Raw genomic sequence first — 21,561 nt, 5'->3', positions numbered from 1 at the left:
CATACTTTTAACCGTATGGACTTCATTAGCTTGGGGCTTGGAACAGCTAAGTGAAAGGTCTATGCCAACTGCTTTATTGTTTTCACCTTTCTGGATTTCAGCCTTGTGTAAGTCTTCAGATGACTGAGACCCATTCCCATCTTTATTGAGGTAAAATTCAATAAGTTTATCTTTCTCTAGCTCTTTCTTAGCGTCCAGTGCAGTCTCCACCTTACCTGTCGGGGAACTGACACATTTGTTTACTTCTGGAATAACATCTTGCTTTTCACACAGCTCTAAGTCTAAGTCAGTTTTAGGTTCAACACTGTCCTTTTTTTCCAAGGAATCAACTGTCAAGTGCTCCTGGACTTCTGTAGTGGGTTTGGTTACCTGCTGCTTAGTTCTCCCCAACTCCCTGGGGTCAGCCAGCAAGCCTTCTATTACTGAGATTTTCCTGTTCAACCCTCTATCCATATGAGATGACATCTTTTCCAGCTCAATGAAGTCATCATCTTCTCCCAAGAGAGATTTTCCTTTGGTTTCGGTATCTGAAGCACTTTTTTCCTCAGAAGGCTCCTTGGCACATGGATCCGCAGCAAACTTTTCCAAATATTCATTGGCAGTCATGTTGTTGGGAAACTCCAGTGACTTTGATTTGACTGAGCCTGTGCTCTCAGATGACTGAAGAACTTCAAAATCAGCATGCTTTTCCTCATCCGAAGGCTTTATTTGTTTGGCACCCAGAGCAATGGATGAATCATTCTGCTGCCTCTTTTCCTTGCTAAGGGATTTGAATTTGCTGAAAGGATTGATATCTTTCTCGGAAGACAGGTCTTCCCATTCTCCCGGCCTGTACAGAGGACAAAGATCCTTTGGTATGTCACTGTCAGGGAAAATGATGGATGTACATAGGATGTTAAAAGCAAAATGGAAACAAAAAAAATGGAAAAGAAAAACTAAATAATATTCCAACATAACTTAAGCTCTGAAACTCAATGAAAAAATTATTTTCTCCAAAATAAACATACAGCAGTGAAAATAAGTGACTTGAAAGAAAACAGAAAAAAGCAGAACGCATCATTCTGAACTCAAATGAGGAAACCACTTGGCAGAATATGCCACATGGATGAAGAAATGGTATACATGCAGAAAAATGTGCAAGTCAACAGAAGTTCAGTCAAACATGTTATGCCATGTCAACTGAAGTCATCAGATGATTCAGTCAACATGTATTTAGCTGCTGGAATTTTATTCATACTGTATTAGTATTGTTACTTCCCACATCTGACAACGAGTCAACCTCTATGACCACCCTTGCTTCCCTAGTCAGTGCAAATGTCATTTAGAGAAGGGAGCAAAGTGGACGTAAGCCAAACCTTGTTTGAACACGATTAATGCAAAACAGTAACAGGCAACAGAGTTGCCTTTTTTTCCTTTTATTTTTCTCCATTACTCCAATGTACTGTTTGGATGCAGACTTCCCAGAGATTTCTTTTTAAAGCAAGACAATCATAAAACATTTCAAAACAGAAAATCCTTAAAAGTGCCGCAACATATAACTTGAGATCTTTATGCTGCTAAAAGGTCTGAGGTGAATGAGAACACATGAGTATCATCACTTAAGAGTTACTAAGCAGCTATTACACACTCTAGTAATAAGCCTAACAAATATCTGTAAAGTTTTTCTTGAAATGAGGAAATAGAGGGAAGTAGATGAATTTCACTGATCAAACAGGTGTAAGGACAAAACCTTGCTTAGGACCAACACATCAGCAGTACCTACACTACACATACATGAAAGCAGCCCACCACAGGAAGTCTCTTACGTATTGTAAGGTTCTGAAGTGGAAGCATTCCACAGACTGGTATTTATCAGTTTTGAAGATGGAAGTTAAGTGCTGTTACTTTCAAAAGCTTTAAACAGTCCTCTCAGAACCATCCTGGTAACACAGCAAATGGTTCAAATCTAAATCCCTTCTCATTTCCAGTGAAAAAAATCCTAGAAACAGCTCAGTGCAAGAGCCCAACCATGGCATGCCACCAGTGCTTTTAATTACTGGTTTTTACTGGTTTCCTTTGCATTTTGGTTCTCATACTCACGATCCATTTCTCTTTACTGCCACTGAAGTGCTCTAAGAAGAAAGCGGAAGATCAATACAAGTGATTCATTCCTTTCCTGGCATTTTCCTCCCCTGACCTGTTTAATTCTGCTGCATGAAGACTCTTTCCTTCCACTCCCCCCTCCTTTCTCTTCCATGACCCTTACTGAAAAATCTGTAAACATAAGTTCAGGGAAGAACACTCCTTACGATGGCAACGCATCTTTAATCTTCATGTGAGAGATGTCATTGTAGAGAGCTATTGAGACGACCTCCTCCATGGGGCAGATGAGACCATATTCTTCACAGCCATTTTCAATTACCAGAGGATCAGACTTGTGTGGGTCAAACATGATATTGTTTGGAGTTACTATCATGACTCCTCCAACTACGCCCTGGAATAGGTGAAAGAAGAGTCAGCACATCACATGTCATTCACTTAACATTTTGTATTGGATTTTAGGCTACTTTCCTAAAAATGTCTCTCCTGCCTCTTTACTCCCCGTCATATGGTGTTTGCTAACAAAACATTTCAGTTTACAACAAGTCAGACATTGTAAGGAGAGCAAAGAAAAATTGCTCAGTAACAGTTCCTAGTTGATAAGGAAGAACATCTGAACTGTTCAACTTCCAGTGCTGGCTGCTACAAGCTCAAACTGCAGACTGTTAATCAATCTCAGACCAAAAAGATTAGTGAATTAAAAAAACCCCAAAAGTATAGTTTTATTCTAGATGCAGCCACCTATCATGTTTGATACATGAATTTACATGCAACCAGCACAGCTGAAACTACTCTTACTCATGGAAATGCCAAGGTTCCTGTGCTAAGCTACTGTAGGTCCCCTTGATCTACTCTCCCCGAGGTACACACAAAAAGCTTCTACATATAGGGAACTGATGTGAAACACCTTCTCCTTGATCTAAAAGCAGCTTCTACTGCTGATTGAAGCATATTTTGCACAGCTGTAGAAGACAGGTTTAATGCTTCAAAACATGCTCCAGCCATGGATTCACTAAGAGGCTGCATCAGTCATTGTTTAGCACCCAACCCACTGCAACTGACCATTCCTCAAGGTTTACAAAGGAGACAGCACATGTCTTGCTCCTGCACTCTCTCTTCCAGACAAAGTACAAATCTCACCAACTCAATTCAGAAGCTGTGTGTAAATCATGTCATCTGACAAACTGGAGCCACAAATCAATGGGAATGACTAATGCTGTAGATACTACTAATTATCCAAGGTCATCTGCAAGGCAAGCCAAGGAAGGAGAATAATCGGCAGGTAAAGGACCATGGGTTTGGTTTTCTTTAAATTAGGGAGATGCCAAGCTTATGACTCAACAGTGGCAAGTGAGAAGATGTGCGCCTGCTCCTTTGTAAAGCAAAGTCTGTCTGTATTTCCCATTTGCTTCTCCTGCATGGCTCACATACATGTGTCTGGTTTGTGTTTGGATGACAGAACCCAAATTAAGCACAGGGGCTTCTCCCCCAGGCAGGTACCTCCAGTGAGCCAGAAGAGCAATGCATCAGCTTCCTGCCCAGCCACTGCGGGAAGCAGGGCAGCAAGGGATTTCAGCAGCTCCAGCAAAGGAGCCGACCCACTTTTGACTGTTCTGACTGCAAATTACTTTTTCAGTCCTGCAGCCATAAAACTGGCAATCTGTATCCTCTGCATCTAGCAAACGTTACAAAACAAAGCAACAATATTGCTCGAATTCACAGGTGAGACATGAAGTCATCCTCTATTACTTTTTACAAAATAGAGGATTGAAAAAATGTGGAGTAGTTAAACATAGTCTACATCCACCCAAAGTGAAAAGCAGCCAAAAACTGTAGGTGTAAACATATCCATCTCACAAAAGTCACGATTAAGGAAAAAATATGTTGTTGTGGTTTAAGCCCAGCTGCGTGCCTCACACAGCCACTCACTCACTGCTCCCCTGACACAGGATGGGGAGGAGAATTGGAAAAAGAAAAGTAAAACTTGTGAGTTAAGAACAGTTTAATAACTAAAGAAAAATATAATAATAATTAAAATTAATATAGCAAAAGGAGGGAGAGAAATAAACCCCAAGAAATTACAAGTGATGCACAACGCAATTATAACCACCCACAGATTGCCTAGACAGCAATCACAGCCCCACTCCCCAGCCAATTCCTCCCAGTTTATATACTGGGCATGATGTTCTGGAGTAGGGAATACCCCTTTGGCTGTCCTGGCCGTGCACTGTCCCAGCTTCTTGTGCACCTGCTTGCTGGCTGAGTGTGGGAAACAGAAAAATCCTTAACTTCGAATGAGCGCTACTGAGCAACAACTGAATCATCAGTTACTATCAACATTGTTCTCATACTAAATCCAAAACACAGCACTGCACCAGTTTCTGGGAAGAAAATTAACTCTATCCCAGATGAAACCAGGACTTATGTTTAAACTCCCACAGTGAGCATCTCCAGTATTATGAATTCCAGAGAACTTGAAAACCCAAACATGCAGGCTTCTGAAACCTGAATCAACGAGAGTAGATATATCAAAGTAGACAATTCAAGAAGACGGCGCCTTGCAACCTTGAGAAAAGAGGATTAAAATACTGCTGAAGCTTGGTGCCTTTGCTTCTGAAACAGCTGCTGTAAAATTTAGGATTGCAATCCCAGTGGAAGTATGTATGTTACAAGAACACTTGCAAGAAAAAGAAAAGGTTGTAATATTTACCTTTTTATTACGGTTTGCATTACTTTCTTTAGCAAGTGCAGAAGCAACATGGACATGTTTGGAAACAGCTGAAGTTTAGCTTAAAGCCATAAATGAAATAGAAAGGCATGTGCTTGTTTTATAAAGTTTTTGCATAATTTGATGGAACTGGACAACTAATCCTGACACGTTGTAACTCTGAAGTGCAGTTGTCTCTGTGTATCTAGCAATACACTGTCAGATAACTCTGGTAAAACATGGTAAGGGAATGAAGACGGGTAGTTATTCTTTCACGAAGCAGTTATCATGACAGATTAAATGACTGAAAGAAAATGATACAGCTTATCACCATGGTACCAATAAACAAAGAAGTGATAGATGAAGCCACCATAGCACTGACATTCTTACAAATGTTTGACTCCCCCCCAGATTCATCTCTCACCTATCCAAGCTGATTTTGCCTTTCAAGAATCTCAAACAATGCCCAAAAGCCAGGTCTCACCTACCTTACCATCTGTGAAGTAACGACAATTCATTTTTAGAAATTTGACAACCACAGGCTCATCTTCTTCTGAAGTAGAGGACAGGACTCTCTCAACTGGTTTGAAGGCCTTTCTTGCCAAATCAGCATCCTTAAAAAAGAAGAAGTTCAGTGCAGAGCAACAGGACCAGGACCATATACTTTTTGAGTCTGGGCAACTGAGAGGCCAGGTTCAACCAACTATTTGCCTTTGCTTAAGGAAGAAAAGCAACAGTCGTGTATGCATGCACAAATGTACCTACGCTTCCCACAGTATCCTGTATGAAAGAAAAACCTCATAGCATTACAAAAAACCTCCACACAAATAATGGGCAAGAAATTAAAAAAAATGCAAGTGAGTGTATCAGCTCAGTGAATTTCAGTGAGGTGCTCTCGTGAAGAGAGGATCAGTCCTGCCACCTTGCTTACACTGCAGGGCTCCGCACACAGTGCACTGGTGTAATTACCTGGCCCGGTGGCACAGAGGCATAAGACCAAGGTAAGACTTTTCATGAGTCACAGATTCAAAATGGCTAATTGCTCTCACATCAGCAGGCGGACAGCTAAACTCCCTAAAACTACTATCTAAAATCATCATGGTCATCCGCTCTTTTAAGGAAAATTAAAGTTCAGCCACGCCAGGGTCTTTTACAAAGATTAAATCCATCGGTCTTGCCTACATGAGACACGTCTCTGTGTGGGCAGCACTGTTACATGCTTCAGTAGAAAGAAATTGGCTGCTCAGACTAAACTAAGCCTCCATGCTCACAGGTCCCAGTGCAAGGTCAAGGCTCTCGACTACAGAGCAACATCGAAATCTCCAGGGTGAAATGATTAAATAATTCTTCATGTTTAACCTTCTATTCTTTAAAAACTATATGCATTTTCAATTGGACTGTGGGCTCAGGTGAACTCCTACTGGGTTTCTACACTCAAGAGAGAATTTCCTTATTTTGGAATATTTTAGGAGAGATGGTACATTTTGTAGCACAGCAAATTAATACGCTACACACAAGGTCTGAACTGCAACCTCAAAAAACTGCTATTTACACAGCCTTGAATCTCAGCTTCAGAATCAGGAATTGTTTTGTGAGTTTAAGACCAGTAAACCAATGTGTGACTTACAGGGAGTTTATCGTACTCCGTGTCTGATGATGAAGGAGAAACAAGAGCACCGGAACTGAAAGCAGGCAGCCTCGCAGCACTTGTTTCTGGCACAAAGAGAATCTACATACAAACACATATGTCCAAACAGTAAGACACAAGCTTTGAAAAGTTACTGACTATAAACACTATGTTCTGCTAGAAAGAGAACTGTGTGCTTATCACCCGATTGCAATGCACCCCTGAACGACTACTTATTCTAGAGTTGTCCTTCACCAGTGGCAGGGCACATGCAAGGCTTGCTCTGCAGCACAGACAAGAAAATAAAACATTTTCCACAGAGTGAGACGACCCTCCTCCAGATTTTTTTCCCCCAAAAAATTTACAATCCCAGGTTTCTTGCAACTATGGCAACTACAAAACAAGTTAACTGTAAAATGACTATTGACAGTCATTAACTTGAAACAGCAAACTCTGTTCCAAAGAGAAGGTGATTGCTGAAGACAGGGGACTTTTAGTGCTAGAGGTTTGCAACACTTCACTATATGTTGTCTGTTTCCAAAAACATACCTGCATCTCCAAATTTAAAAAAATACTTCTTAAACTAACCAGCATTTTAGCATCATGTACTAAATTTAAAAAAAAAACACCAAACCCTTACCCTAACACAAGTGTATATGAAATTATACTGCTGAGTTTGAATTTTCACATTCCCTCATAGCGAATGTCCCAAATTTTCAGCACAGCAGGACTCAACTTGCCATGCAGCTTTGGACCTTCACCCCAAATAAAAATACAGTGTCACCTGTTGCAAGTGTCAGAGCAAAGGAAGGTCATTCTAAAGTTTAAAAAACATTCACAGTTTAGTTTTAAACTGGATACATTCACAAAAATAAAACTGTTTTGCTTATCTCAGCTTTGGTCTGTTGGGTGTTCCTAGGCAAGTCACACCACCTCTCTGTGACTCAGTTTCCCCACCTGCAAAGTAGAACACTTAAATCTCTTCACATCTGTGAAGCGGATCTGCTCTCCATGAACCAGGTATTAGCCTTCACATTTCCATTACCTGACTCTCCCAAAAACAGTCCGTCTCCACTTATTTCTCATCTTCTGAGAGACTGACTCATCCCCAACATCACGGCAGCAAGCCATTCCAATTACTGTACCTAACTCTCTAATTCCTTAATGTACTGTACAGAGCATTTATTGAGGCTTCCCAAGAATTCAACTCTTGCTGCACTGCCCTCTTGAGCTGCAGCATCATCTTTAAGCTTTAGTGACAGCAAATAAATAACAAAAATCCAGTAAGCTCCCCCGTCTCCAGGTAATGATCTAGTGAGTTCCCCTTTGAGGGGTTTAAATTACTGTCCATTACCCTTGTATCCATACACCTAAAAGATAAGTGAAAGTAGTAAGTTTTTCAATACATGGCAAACAATCAGTTTTACGGTATTAAAAAAACCATAAAATATTTACCTGGCCTGGCACAATTGTCTGCGTGAAAAGCTTATTAAGCTCCACAAGCTTGTTTGGGGTGATGTTAAACTTCAATGCTATGCTGTTTATGGTGTCCTGATTTCCAGCCTGAAGAAAGAGTTGAAGCTTAAGAAATCATAGTGGACATATTCAGCACAGCAGCTAATCTACAACCATCTAACAGATTGTTTGCAGAGGATTTGATGATCTTAGCATGCCCCCTGTTGAATTGCTTTTGTGATAAGCCAGTATCAATAAAACAAAAAAAATTCTCATACTACACAGCAGATAAAACAGAGAGGTGTTACAGATGTCTCTCTCCTTTTCTCACAAAACTTTAAAGCAGCAGCACCACGTTACTCAGAACGGTCTGTCAAGTGGGGAAGGGACCCACACTCAAAAGGTCATGACACCTCCAGCCATTGCAGCATGTCAGGCGTTTGTGGTGCTCCCAGCCAGGACACTTGACTCCCACAGTCATGCTGCGTGGGAGTGTGGGTTCAGCCCCTGTTCCAGGTTCTGGCCAGCTCACATAGAGCCCTCCTGGGAAGGGCTAGTCCTCTGAGCCGCCACAGCAGCACACTGCTGCTCTGCTCTGGCTTACAGAAAAGTCTCACATCATCTTGGGACCAAGCACAGGCCAACCACTCAATGACCTGAGCAGCGCTGTGGAATGGAATTATGTTCCTGAATAACAAAATGATTGTTCTTCTAAAGAGCCAAGGTGCAGAAGTGAAAAAAGGACTGGCAGCTGTGAGAAGGGACAGAGGACTTTCTGGCAGCTGTGAGAAGAGGCAGAGGGCTTTGGCTGAACAGTGGTTCAAGATGTGAGCCTGCTTTCCTCTCACCATGGTATTTGCAGCAATCCCTATTGAGACAGGTACAAACTGGAGCCATGATTCACTAAGAGCTTCCTGGTTTGTGCCAGTGGCTCCCTCTCAACCTCAGCAACCCCACTTTCAACAAGCAGACACAAACCACACACCAGTACTTACAGTATATTCTATGGTTCCATGGGGTTTCTGAGAAACCATTTTTTTCTCTTTCTTTTCACTGGTTTTGTTTTGATTGTCGTCTAAGGAAGAGAAAAACACTCAAGTGATTGACTTGCAAGATGTTTGCCTATCAACATGCTTTTAAAGAGATCTGCAGGGTGTGCAAATTGTATCCGTGAACAGGAAGGAGAGGACACATGAAAAAGTATCTACTAGGCCTTAAACTTCATCGAGTACAGCACGTTTACTAATCATTCAGGAACTCTGCAAGAGTAATGAATAGATGATACTGTATCAATACAGAACCGCTCCCAGGGTTTCTTCCACGATTCCTACAAAATACAGCTGTGTGATGAGCTGTCATCAAGGCTGAAGTAGAAACCAGCAGATGAACATAAGCACTGATACTGCACCAGCAAGACCACGACAAATATTGGTTAATCACCATTTATGGTGGTGATAAAAGCAATAATCACCAATTATAATCACCAATGAAGGTACACGGTGCGCCCGGAGCACACACAGGCGCAACGGAGTCCTCAGTAGCCACACTTCTTTGAGATACAACTCGATGGAAGACCAGTACCTCTCCATAGCCTTTAAAATAAAGGCCTCTGGCTACTTCTTGAACTTCGACATTTGCTTAGTGGTGAAGTGACTCACGGTTCTGCTTCCCAAGTTTTCCTGCATGCTGAAGATGGGATGGTACAACCAGGAAAACCAGCTAGGTGTTAATGTAGATTTGATCACATTGTGTCTTTAGGAAAAGGGCAGAGTGGGCTGACTGAACCTCCCTGCGACTTCAGGGAGCATGTAAAAACAGTAAAATTAACAAGCAAACAGAAGAAGAATGCTGAGAACAATCAAGAAAGTACAGGCCTACTGAAAATGGAGAGGTCTTGAGTGGATATCCTTCTCCTCTTACAGATACATTCACAGCTAAGTCAGTTTCCCAGCAGACTGTTCATATTTCATTTTGCAGCGCTATCTGAACCTTACAATAAAGAGCTACCTAGGGATAATTTGGAAAGCCACTATTGAAGGAGGATGACAAAATGGTGAATCAGTTTATCCAAACCACCTTGACTCAAGATAGCAGAATTACACCTCTGCAAGCATGTAAATAGATGTGTTACCAGACAGAACGGGTCAAGAGGCATCAACAGGATCCCAGGCTGCTCACACTGGCATACAGTGTGCTGCTGCAAGACGATACCATTGCCACCAAGGTTAAAGACTAACCTGCTGCTGGCTGAAATCAGCGCGAAGTCTCGCAGTGCTGGTGGTGACACCTGAACCTGCTCAGCAGCTCCCGAGCCATCCATTCAGCTGACGTCCAGTAACACCCACAGGAATGCTGAAGTAAGCACAGGGCCAAAGGACTGACCACTTCCCACATCAGTAAACAAACTCAGTAGCCTGACAGAATAGAGCCAACCACTTGGACCAAAAGTCCGTGTTACTCAATAGCCTCTGCCTTACCAAACACTTAGGTGGCATGTAAACAAAGAAATCTTTCCCCTGACTAGCCCCACTGGCTTCAATAAATCATGGACTTCCCAGGGCAAAGAAGCAGTATCCAAGCTGTCCAGTCCCTTTGAGATCCCCACACCGCTCCTATGCCAGCGAATCCCACAGTACCACGGTGCACTACATAAAGCAGCGCTTCTGTTCTTGTACTTCATACTTAAGATTAATTAGGATGCTGAGTGAAATCAATGTTATCTTAAAGGTGAACAAATAAACAGTCCTATTCACCTTCTGTGCACCATTCATAATGTCACAGGTTTCCATCTTCTCTTGCTTAATTCACTTTTTTAGGTTGACTAATACTAGCACACTTTAGACTCTTTCCTATTTCTCTGATTACAGAGGCTGCCCTTCTTATTAGTGTTTCTTCTCCTACTATATCCTGAGACAGAGGAAGAAAAAACAAAAGCCAATTTTAAGATGCAAAAAACCCCATTAATTTGTGCAATGACATAATCAGAATTTCCTTAAAACTGTAAGATACTGGTCATATCTTTCCTCACCACTGAGTACATCACTGCTGGTTTAGGATATTCCAGCCCTGTGTCTCTATGACAGATTTGTGAGAAAAAATAAAACTAGACTGCTACAGTCCAGCCAAGCACCAGGACCAAGGAGTGAAAACCTGACAGTAGCTTACAAGAATCTGAAACATAATAAATTCAGGGGAGAACAGTTATAACTTGCAGTAACTTAATCACAGTACTGACGAGAAGTTCAGCAAAGGCTTCCTGGGGTAGTTCCTTTATCAGTGGATAAGGCTTGATATCAGCTATCTTAACAGAGACAGGGTACAATTAGCATCATTTAAAATGTTCTGGAGCACCAGAGACCTCGTGAACATGGAAGCCCTGCTTGGGTTGGTAGAGAAGGAAGACAAATCAATTTATCTAAGAAAATTTTTTTTTTTATATTCCTGCTTTCTAGATGAGCATTTTAATAACTTTCAGCATCGAGGATGATTTAATAATGATTTTTTTGCCACCCGATCAGACCTATCTCCCTGAGGAAAAGGCAGCAAGTTAGACAGAAATATTCCCTGCTCAGTAAACTGCTACTTGATAAAACAAGAAAGAAAAAAAACCCAAACCAAAAAACCCCACATCATCTCTGTTCTGCTTCCCACTTTTCCCCACAGTCTCCTGCAGAGAGACTTCTGCCTATTCGTTCTCTACTGCATTATATTATCATTTGGCTTCTTCCTTCTCTACTGCTGATGTCACCCAAGGCAAAAAGGCAGCCGTCACCCATCACGACCACCCCCATGATCCTCCCTAAGTGAAACTTCTCCTGCCACAGAAGAACAGCAATTCCCTGATCAACCCAAGCCCAGGCACATGATTCTGAATGTATCTATACCTCAAACTATCTTTCTCTGCTCTCAATAAAAATTGATTGTGATTTTCCACTAGTTATTTTCCAAGCAAGTCTTTCAAAGGAATAAAGAGATCACCAGAAAATACAGGGCCCCAACAAAAATGACAAGCAGTTCAAAGAACTGATAAAAAAAGTAGTAACTCCTTCTGCTATAAACGGAGAAGGTATTTTAAGGCACATCTAAATAAGAATTTGGCTATTGATATTCATGCAATGTTCATATACTGCAGCTTCTGCATGAAAAACTGCAAATGTTTTCAAGGAACTATTTTTCAATTCCCTCTTTATTTACTCTTTCCTCCCCAAAATGTAGCTTTAGCTCCTTTACAGAGGCACAAATCGATGCTACCTCTGACATGTTGAACAGTTTCTCACCACCTCAATGTGCCGCACTAAACTGAAGTGACACCACAGTCCAATGAACAGAGGACCCACAGTCATCCCTCCTCTGCAGCAGTGTGCAGGGCTGGACGACAGGCAGCACACGCACTTGGGCGATGGGCACCTGCCACCCCCAGAAAACCTTCCATCTGAGCCTGGGCCACGGGCCTCCCTGCAGCACAGTTTCTCCCGTCAGGAGCCTGGCAGGGACACACTGCCCAGGACAGCACCACTGTCACTTCTCTGTTGGCACTTGAAGGAGGTGTACGCTGTGCAGGGGGCACAAGTCCTGCAAGGTCAGTGCAGGGTGGATGAGTGCTCACCAAGAGGGCCAAGCTCCAGTCAGCTAAGTAGCTCTCATGTTTAAGATGAGCGACGTGTGCCACTGCATTTAAAGTTTCCTTTGTGAGGATCTGCTTGAAAAGTGAGGAGAGAAGAACTAGTTTAAGAAGTTGATAAGGTTCAGGAAAAGAGGAAAAAAAATCCTGTGCAAAAAACCCCACCACTCAGTTCAGAGGGAAGTAGTTCATGCACTGCAGCTTACAAGGGAAAATTTAAAATGTTAATGTAAAGAAACAGTGAGATGGAGACAACAGCCCAGTCTTTCAGCTCTACACCTCAACTAGAAAACAAGATGGCAGCAGTTGCGATGTACTCAAACTGCAAAGCAGCATGAGCAGGACACCCAGAACAAAGCACTGAAGGGGGGTGACTAGAAGACTCGTCATACTGAAGAAGGGATGTTTAAAGGAGAGGATGGGGCATGCTGCGAGCAGGGAGACCTGCAGAGGATATCCACTAAAGGCAGAAGCAGTGGATTCCTGGCATTCGCTCCAGGTGCTGACGACACAGGAGGGGTTCAGATCAGCTGTCTCATATCAGACAGAAAACAGACATGCTTCCACTGGGAGAGACCAGTCCTTCAGAAGTAGATCACAGCGATGTTTGCAAAGCGCAAGAAGCCTGAGAGAAAGCCATTCAGACACACCTGCCTTGTTGACAGAGACTGTGCAACCAATCCTCTGTTGACAGGTGATTCTGATGGGCAGGACAGCCCCTGCCTCCAACTTCTGTGAAATCCTGGGAAAAGGGAGAGGAGCGGCTCCCAGGGAGCTCTCTCCCACCTTCTCCCAGGTGCCAAGCAGCAACGTGAACAGTTGGGGTCATGGGGAAGAAGGAAGGAGGTAACACAAAGATAAGGGTGGGGGATCCCTGTGGCCAAAAATAGGCAAAACGAGGCTCTTGTGAGAGGTCACAGGTTTCTGACAGAGCAACAGATGAATACAGGTAGAAAAATCAGAGAATGAATGCTCTGGGACCATGAGGATCTTTTCAGGTCTGACAAGGATCAGGCTTTGCTGCTAAATACATGTGGGGAACAAGTTAAGAAATGTGTCAGCTGACAGGAGAACAGCTCCTAGCTGTTCTTGACCGGTAAGTAAACTGGTAACACATGCTTTTCTTTTGTGCTAGGGATTATCTCCTACGTGGTGCAAATGTTTTGTATCTTAGGCCTCTCAGATAGCCTGGATGCCTGAGCAAACATTGCCTTCAGCTGCCTGTGGATCAAAACAAAAGATCACATTCCCTTGGGGGTTTGAGGCAAAACCATAACTCACACACACACACTGAGACTGTTTTTAAATGCTGGTTAGGAGTGATTTTGTATGTCCCTAGAGAACATAATGTACAGAGATGTAATCATCTTGAGCACGTCTCCAAACGAGAGAGTGGTTTGTGTTTTAAGATACAAAAGGAAAACAGGTAAAACAAGACAACCTCATTTCTGCTAGTCCCATTCTGGGGAACAGTCCACACAATTTTTAAACCAAGTCCCCATGATGCAACTGGAATGCCTCTGTAAGCAAATTTCTTCCAGATCCAACTGAACACCTCCTTATGCAAGGGTGAAATACATACTGAGACTGACCAAAAAACCAATGGCTGTCAATTGCGTCATTAAACTATTCCTGGCTTTGCTCTTGGAGGAGATGAAACTGATGCTGAGATGCCAGCCGCTGCTTTGTTTTGCGCAGGATTGGCCTGCATGCCCAGGTCAGATTTTCCAAGAGCACTTTAGGGCTCTGAAGTAACTGGATTCCTCTTGAAGACTTTACACTAGAGGATTCTGAAATTTTATTCTTTAATTTACTGCAATTGGCAGTTCACACTGACATCCTATAATACTAAAAAGTGTTTCTCAAAACACCAAACACAGGTCAAGAGCAGTGTCAAAACCAAAATGGACTGCTCAGATGCCTCAAGTTCCACACAAGCCGTTCATCTGTAGACCTGTCACTTGTCCAAGACTCTGTGATGGCAACTGGGCAAAGAACTTCACTGCAGAGGTAGTCTTACTTCATATCATAAATCAGGTCAGTATTTTTAAATTGGTAGGAGATAAATAGTTCCCAAATTTCTATTTGTTTCAGGCAGCTATACAAATGAAAGGCAGAAACAAAAGTGGTACAGGAATTAAAAACCTAAGCTGGGTAAAATAATTTTCCTTACTCAAAAGCAGAATACTTGGAGAATGGAGAAGAAAATGTGAACAGCTCTTAGATTAGAGGGTATTTAGAGCTCAAGATGTTGCTTCTAAGCCAAATTAATAGCTGCTGAGAAGAGAGGAGCTGTTCTCTCCTTGCATCTCTTTCTACCTTGAACTCTGGGTCTCGTCTATGCCACAGAGAAACAACTCAACTGATTAAAATGATCAATTATCTCATCTGTTTCTTTGTTGGTCTAGTGAATTGACTCATCTTACCTCCTGGTCAGACAAACACCAGTGCCAGTTCAGAGCAACAGAAAAAAACTAGTTCTGCACGGGGGAAGGAAGCACAAGACCACACCATTCAGCAGCAGCAGAGTGTTAATTCACACTGTGGAACATGAAGCTCTTCACAGCACTCAGCTGTACTTTGAAACTGTAGTTTTCTTAGGCAATAGTGACCAGACATGAACATCTAAAATGGTTTTCCTCTTAAAATTTCCTTCTTAAAGTGGCCCAGGCCAGATTTAGACTATGTCTATATTCTGCTGTGTGTAGATTCCCCATGCAGGTGCTTGTGTTATCAGCTCATAAACCAGATCAAACCACACAGCAGAGCACAAGCCTGGCAGTCTTCAAAGGCACCACAGAAACATGCTGCATTACTGGGAACTGCAAGGAAGCCACATGTATCCTTACATCAGACAGAGAAGGTCATTCTGATTTTCTGTCACTTGCCTGGAGGAGCTCTTCAGACACTTGGTATCTAACTCTGTGGTCAGGAAACCAATTCTTACACAAATTCTACATCCTGTTTTCAGTTACTGAAGAAAATCCAGGTATGGGAAAAAGAGCTTTCACACAGCCTTTCTTGGGCCTCTGCTGAATGGATTTTGTTCAGTTTAAGAAACTAAACGGTGGGAATGAGAAAAAGCAAAGACTTCCATTAGGAAACAATAAAAATCCCCAACATATTATTTAAACTGCACATTGTTTGCGTTTTCTGTTGGCTTTTTTTTTGTAAGAAAAAACACCAGATACACTTCGACTAAATAATGCTTAAAAATCAAACCCTTTCACACACCTAACTTCAATTTCTTCAACAAATTTACCCTGACAGTGACAAAGGCTTAATGCACATGACCCTATACAGCTCCCCTGAAAACAGGCCCAACATGAGTCCCTCTGGAGTAGCAGTGGACTGGGGCACAGTTCCATGAACAGCTTAAACAACCCATGATGAAGTGGTTGATGAAAAGTGCAACTCAACCAACCTTCTTTGCCCATGTGTTCCTGCCACCAGCCCTGCACTGCCCAAGGTCACTAGACGCCAGGCTGGGCAAAGGAGCTCCTATCTCGCTGGGGTGGTGACGGCTGAAGGCCAGGACTGGGACCACTCAGCTGGGCTCAGGAGGACATCGTGGACACCTTAGATTGGCTTAAACTGTTTACGAAAGTGCACCCTGGGAGGGATGTGGTGACAATCAGACTTAGTTTCAGGTTTCTTATACAAAGCTGGAGGGGAAAAGGGTTGGTGATCACTCCAAGAGATGGGGGGATGCAGAAACAGAAAGTTGAGTGAATTTTTACTCAAAAAAATGGGTGAAAACAGGCTCAGGAGCATTGTGGACATGGGTGGATGAGCAGCTGCACTCTGGTCTTTCTGTAGTCTGACAGGCAGCATTACCTGTGAATCCCGTTCAGGTAAGTGTCAGTACCTAAATGCATCTACCACAGAAGAACCGTAAAATTTCTGACTATCCACTGCATTAGGGACCTCAAGGTAATACCAAGTGAGGAAAGTCAACAGAACAGAGCTGAGGGGGAGGAATACTTTCCCTAGGTGTCATAGAAGAAGAAATACACATCTTACAAAACTATTTACACTACACATGTGGTTTTCCTTCATTCATTTTGCTGCTTCGACATGTAGCACTTTGCCTGGGAAGGCTACACCATACAAGTCGACCGGGAAACAAATCACATGCTGTTCTGCCTTGCCTGTAGGTTGGTGATTACAAGGTCACGTATGTTTAAAACATAGACAAAAATCACAGACTCTAAAAATATGGGACACATGCCCGATTTTCATGTACGGAGATGACATCAGCATCTGACTGCCGATGCTTCACCAGGAAGATCCTCAGGAGCCAGAGAAAAGAGCTTTACACACGCTACTGGTCCCAAGCATGACCTGACAAGTTGCGTAACAGATACGACAGACTGACAAGACATGAGCAAACGTCAGTGTGGAAAGCTGGAAGAGTGTTACAAGGTAAGAAAGATCTGGCTTAATTTTTATTATCATTTAAAGGCAGGTGGAAGGAGTTCTGCTTCTCCGAGCATTTAGGTTAATTTCCAACAGTGTATTTCAAGTGCAATATGGGAAGCTGTAGAAGAGAAGAAATTAAAAGCCTGCCTTGAGAATACCAGGCTCAAGCTATGCAGACTCCCTGAGAGTGAATCCTGCACCCCTCTGCCCAGAGACCAAAATATTCGCAATATGACTTCAAATGCACTATCTTGTGCTCCTTATGTACTTGGCTTATGAATACTCCTGCCTTAAAGAGATAAAAATCCTTCCAATGTCTGAAACTATAAAGAGAGCCCAGTCCTTTCTCCTGGGACAAGGTGCTACCAAAATCACCCTGTGGTCAGGGCAGCCACTCTGAGTGCAAAGTTTCTAGTAAATGTCAAGTAACAACCCACTCTGAATATAACCTGGCAGCCTTACCTCTGATCCCCTGAGATTTCAGATCATTTGTTCATATTCCAAAGCAAGTGCTCTGAAACCAGCTGCCTTTCTGTCAGTCATCTACCCCATTCTTCCCACACAGTTCAGCAAACGATGCTAATACACCAACTGCCCAAAGCTTCCCAGTCAGCCACTGCCCGCTCCATCCAGTTTACACTCACAGGTAAGTTATTCCAAACCCTTGTTAAACTACGCAGGCAAATACAATCAAATAAACTTCTCCCTATGTTGCTTTCATTTTAACTGAAATCTTGATTCTGGAAGAAACAAGTTATTTCCCTTTTCACCCCTCCTTACATCTACTCTCATCTCTACTGTCTGAAGCCAAGCTAGAACACAAAGACTAAAGCAAGGTTCTTCTTCTCAGGGTTTGAGAAGATTTGGATTCTGTTCCTCTTACTGTTGTATTAAGCAACTTTGTACAACACAGTTTGTATTCTAAGTAATCCAAGTGACTTGCAAAAGTTCTTTGCTACACTAAGAGGCAGCATCAAGCCCCCAGAGACTTGGGCTAATTACAGTTAGCCAATTACCAGCAAGAACTTACACCGGTTTTCTTATTTTTCAAATGCACTCCTCCTTTTTATGATTAACACCTTAGTTGAGGCCTCAACTGCATCTTACTGTTGAATAACCCTACCAGGTAGTACAAGAGACAAACCCAGGACTCATTAGTTGTCATTCCTTCAGTGAGAAGGAAGTCTCAATTTTCAACGGAATATATACTGACAAGTCCACTTCAGATCAAGCCTATTTAGCAAATGACCTAACCATTAGAAACTATCATGCAAAGTGGGTTCAGTAAGTGCCCCACCTTCTTACTACTCTATAAATTTTCACTGCAGTGCAAGCAACTTTCACCTTGCAAACTGAGTACTGCAGTATCACGGGAGCTGCCTCTGTTGCTTTCTGTGCCAGTCAGGGCACATCTCACCGAACTGAGTGATGAAAATTGCTATGCCCTACCTGATTTATTTATGAACACTTGTTCTTGGCCAGTTACCCAGAACATTCAGAGGCTTGGTAATGGCACACATGCTGTGCTGCTCCTATATCATGCCTACCTGAGCAGTGGCAGGGAGGAAAAGTCAAAAGGGCACCTAAATTCTGCCTCTGGACTCTGAGGAGATACTCTGGCACCTCCTGTTCAACATACACAATATTCTGCCTCATTAAATGGGCACATGCTATTTTCCCTCATAGGGTGTTTAGGACTCCTGCCTGTTTTGGACAGAAATCACAACTGAAGGTAGAGGAGGTTTTGTTAGGCTAACCTGCCACTTGCTGCAGAAACTGATCACTGCACAGTGAAGGAGAGAGGACAGCTTTATCATGAGAGAGCAGAACAATAAGCTAGCCAACTTTGTTTTATTTGTGTGATAAAAGTAACTGTGTGACCTGGGACGAGTCACCTAACCCAAATTTTTCTTTATGATGCATTCTTTAATGGAGACCAATTCCTTCCATATGCTGACCATTTACGTTTCCAAGCATCATCAGTGGAATTGAGGAATATTCTGCACTTCCGGTAGAAAGAGGCATTATACTGTGCTGGAATAAAAACATGGATGAAATTCAGAGTGCTGTGCACGACCCAAATACAGACCACTTCTGCCTGCTTTCAGAAGGTCAATTTTTTCCTGTTGCAGTGTCATCAGTGGCAAAACACAAATGCCCATGTTCATTCAGCTGAGCAGTTCCTGTCAGGAACCCTGGTTTCCTATCTCACCAGAATCCACCTAACAAGTCTATCCCAGAGACAGGCATCCTGCCCCAGAGACAATCAGGAGGTGTTTCCAGGCTGCTATACAGTGCGATTGCTGGGTTCCTGCAACTTCTCTCATGTCTGTGAAAGTCTTTCAGAGCCACTGACACACCGGGGAAAAAAACCCAAAACAATGAAATAAAAAACGAGGTAAAAAAATAATATTGAGGCTTCGAAAGTAAACATCTTCTAACAAAAACAGACTTCCCACAGGAGAAGTGTCTGAACCAAGCAGTCAAGCTGCAGAAGTAGGTCAACTGGGTTATCGTGAGAAGAAGGGGAGAGCATCCTGGGCACTGAGTGTAGTGGCCACGGTGTCTGCGCAACCACTGCACTGTGCCAGGCAGACACATCCTTGGAAATCTGAGAGCAGATTACTGTAGCTACAAGAGCAGAGAGGGTAAGACAAAGTTAAGAAGCCAGTAACAACATAAGCCAAGAGATGAGGCAAAAATAAGGAGAAAGGAATGTTATTTCCATCAGTCCTCTGAAAAGAGCAACAAGCAGTATCGGCACCTTTGTTGTTTTAAGGCAAGAAAATAAGGGCTGTATCTACAAATGAATGTCCTACAGGGTGAGACTTGGAGACTGAATGGGACAAATTATTCCAGAATTACAGAGCAGCAGAAGAACAATACAAGTGCTAAGAGGAAAGGAAATTATGAAGCTACAGTGAAGAAACCTTCTGGTGGTGGGCCCTGTCCAGCCATTTAGCAGTGCTTCAAGAGAAACCCTCAATACCTCACACTACCAGGATCTTTCTAATGGTGCTACCATCGTGCAAGCAGGTATGCTGTAGAGAACAGTCTAGGCTGGGGAGAGGGATGCCAGAGATCTCTTTCTAAAGGATGCTCAAGTCACCACTCACTCCTCGTTCCCAGCTTGGCGATGCCACACGCCAGCATCAACATAACTCGGTGCCTGGAGACAAGATGAGTTGTTCCTCGCTTCACTGTTGTGAGGTGATGCTCCACCGCATCACCTTCTTCAAATAAGTGAAGTCTTTTAACCCCTCTCTTTGCTAAAAAGTGTGGCAGGAAGCACCACCATATCCAGTTCTCCACAGTTTCCAGAAACTGTGTTAGTCTTTCCTCTGGAGAAGAGGGATTTACTGAGTCAGCAAGGTCTGTTCAAAGGGAAAGGGGAAGGATGTCACTGTTGGTGTTTACAAATTCATAAAAACACATTCCTAAAATTCTGAAGGGATGTTGTTGTGCAAGGAACAAATTACACTGAGATATGATGTTCCCTCCCTGATCTCTTAGAACAATAAAGGAGGATTTGTAGTCCTGTAAAATATGAAAGGGAGATTATTCAGAGGACAGGGGTCTTCATTCTGTTAGCCTGACCGACACAATCCTTCTAGGCTCAAAGAGTCATGACAAGACCTCCATTAAGCCACACAATGAAGGAGGTATGCATATAGAGATGTGTTACACCAAGTCAGTCATCCTTTTAAGGAAGACCTATGAGAATATGAGAAAAGTACATTAACAAGCTATCAAAACACACACATCTCAAAATACTTCGGCATTAACATAACTCACCAGTACTGTAGTATCTTTTAAGTTCTGTGCGTCTGATGTCTTTCAGTTGACTGTATTTTTTCTTTTTCTTTTCTTTGTCTGGAGCAGTTTCCTTTTCCCCAGCAAACTTACAGTTATCTTCAGAGGAACTGATTTGCTCCAAAATAACTTTACTTTCATCCTCTTTCTCAGAAGGTGTTTTGGCAACAGGAGATCCAGAGGAATTGAGAGAGACAGCCTCCGTGTTTTGTTTGGCTTGCCTTTTCTTTTTCAAACTACACATAAAGGAAAAATCCACAACATTATGATGTACCCAACCTCTACAGACAAGTTAACTCCCTTGCTAACTTGATTTTTTTAAAAATGCATTTAGTATCAGAATTCCTTGCAATTCAGTAAAAACCACACACTTTCTATCAGTATCTTGGTAACTAAGGTTATCCTGCAGCACTCTCTTCAACCGTATCACCACCTCAAGCATATCTTCTCAAGAATAACAAAAAGGTGATGAAGCTTTCACAATTGTCTACTGAGGAGGAATGGGGAAAAACAAAAAACATGAAGAATTTGTTTTGGTTTAAACCACCACACATCTAAAAGCAGAAACAGGATAGGAAATCATGTTTTCAAGATGAAGCTTAGGATAAAATAAACCCTTAGACCATGATGTATTATAGTGCAACACCTAACACAAAAATTTCACAGACAACTACTCCTGCTTTACAAAGCAACTTGTTTTCATATAAACTTGTTATTTCCGTCCATTTTGTTCAAGGTTACCTCCCAGCAGCCACCCATGCCACTCCACATCTGTTCCTACACAGTCCAGGCCAGCTGGTACTCCAAGTGTCACCCAGCATCACCCTCCACCATACT

General features: G+C 42.5%; 1 protein-coding gene across 2 annotated transcripts in view; it reads right to left on the bottom strand.

Moving 5' to 3' along the window:
• The window catches only part of NCOA7 (nuclear receptor coactivator 7), a 38,149-nt gene extending 17,376 nt beyond the window's left edge, over positions 1-20,773 (bottom strand). Inside the window, exons 1-7 of one of the 2 annotated variants that reach the window (XM_010140918.1) lie at positions 20,707-20,773; positions 8,864-8,943; positions 7,869-7,976; positions 6,414-6,515; positions 5,275-5,400; positions 2,289-2,473; positions 6-862 (exon numbers count right to left, since the gene is read on the bottom strand). In XM_010140918.1, the coding sequence (XP_010139220.1) occupies positions 6-862; positions 2,289-2,473; positions 5,275-5,400; positions 6,414-6,515; positions 7,869-7,976; positions 8,864-8,902 (1,417 nt within the window). In that variant the 5' untranslated portion in view covers positions 8,903-8,943; positions 20,707-20,773. The remainder of the gene's footprint in view (positions 1-5; positions 863-2,288; positions 2,474-5,274; positions 5,401-6,413; positions 6,516-7,868; positions 7,977-8,863; positions 8,944-20,706) is intronic. The other variant, XM_010140916.1, reaches the window with a different exon arrangement.
• Positions 20,774-21,561: the final 788 nt, after the last annotated feature.

This window comes from Buceros rhinoceros, unplaced genomic scaffold (assembly GCF_000710305.1).
Source record: "Buceros rhinoceros silvestris isolate BGI_N320 unplaced genomic scaffold, ASM71030v1 scaffold738, whole genome shotgun sequence".
In the NCBI taxonomy this organism is placed as follows: domain Eukaryota; kingdom Metazoa; phylum Chordata; class Aves; order Bucerotiformes; family Bucerotidae; genus Buceros; species Buceros rhinoceros.
The sequence above is the reverse complement of the archived record's forward strand: the minus strand, read 5'-3'. Positions and strand labels throughout refer to the sequence as shown.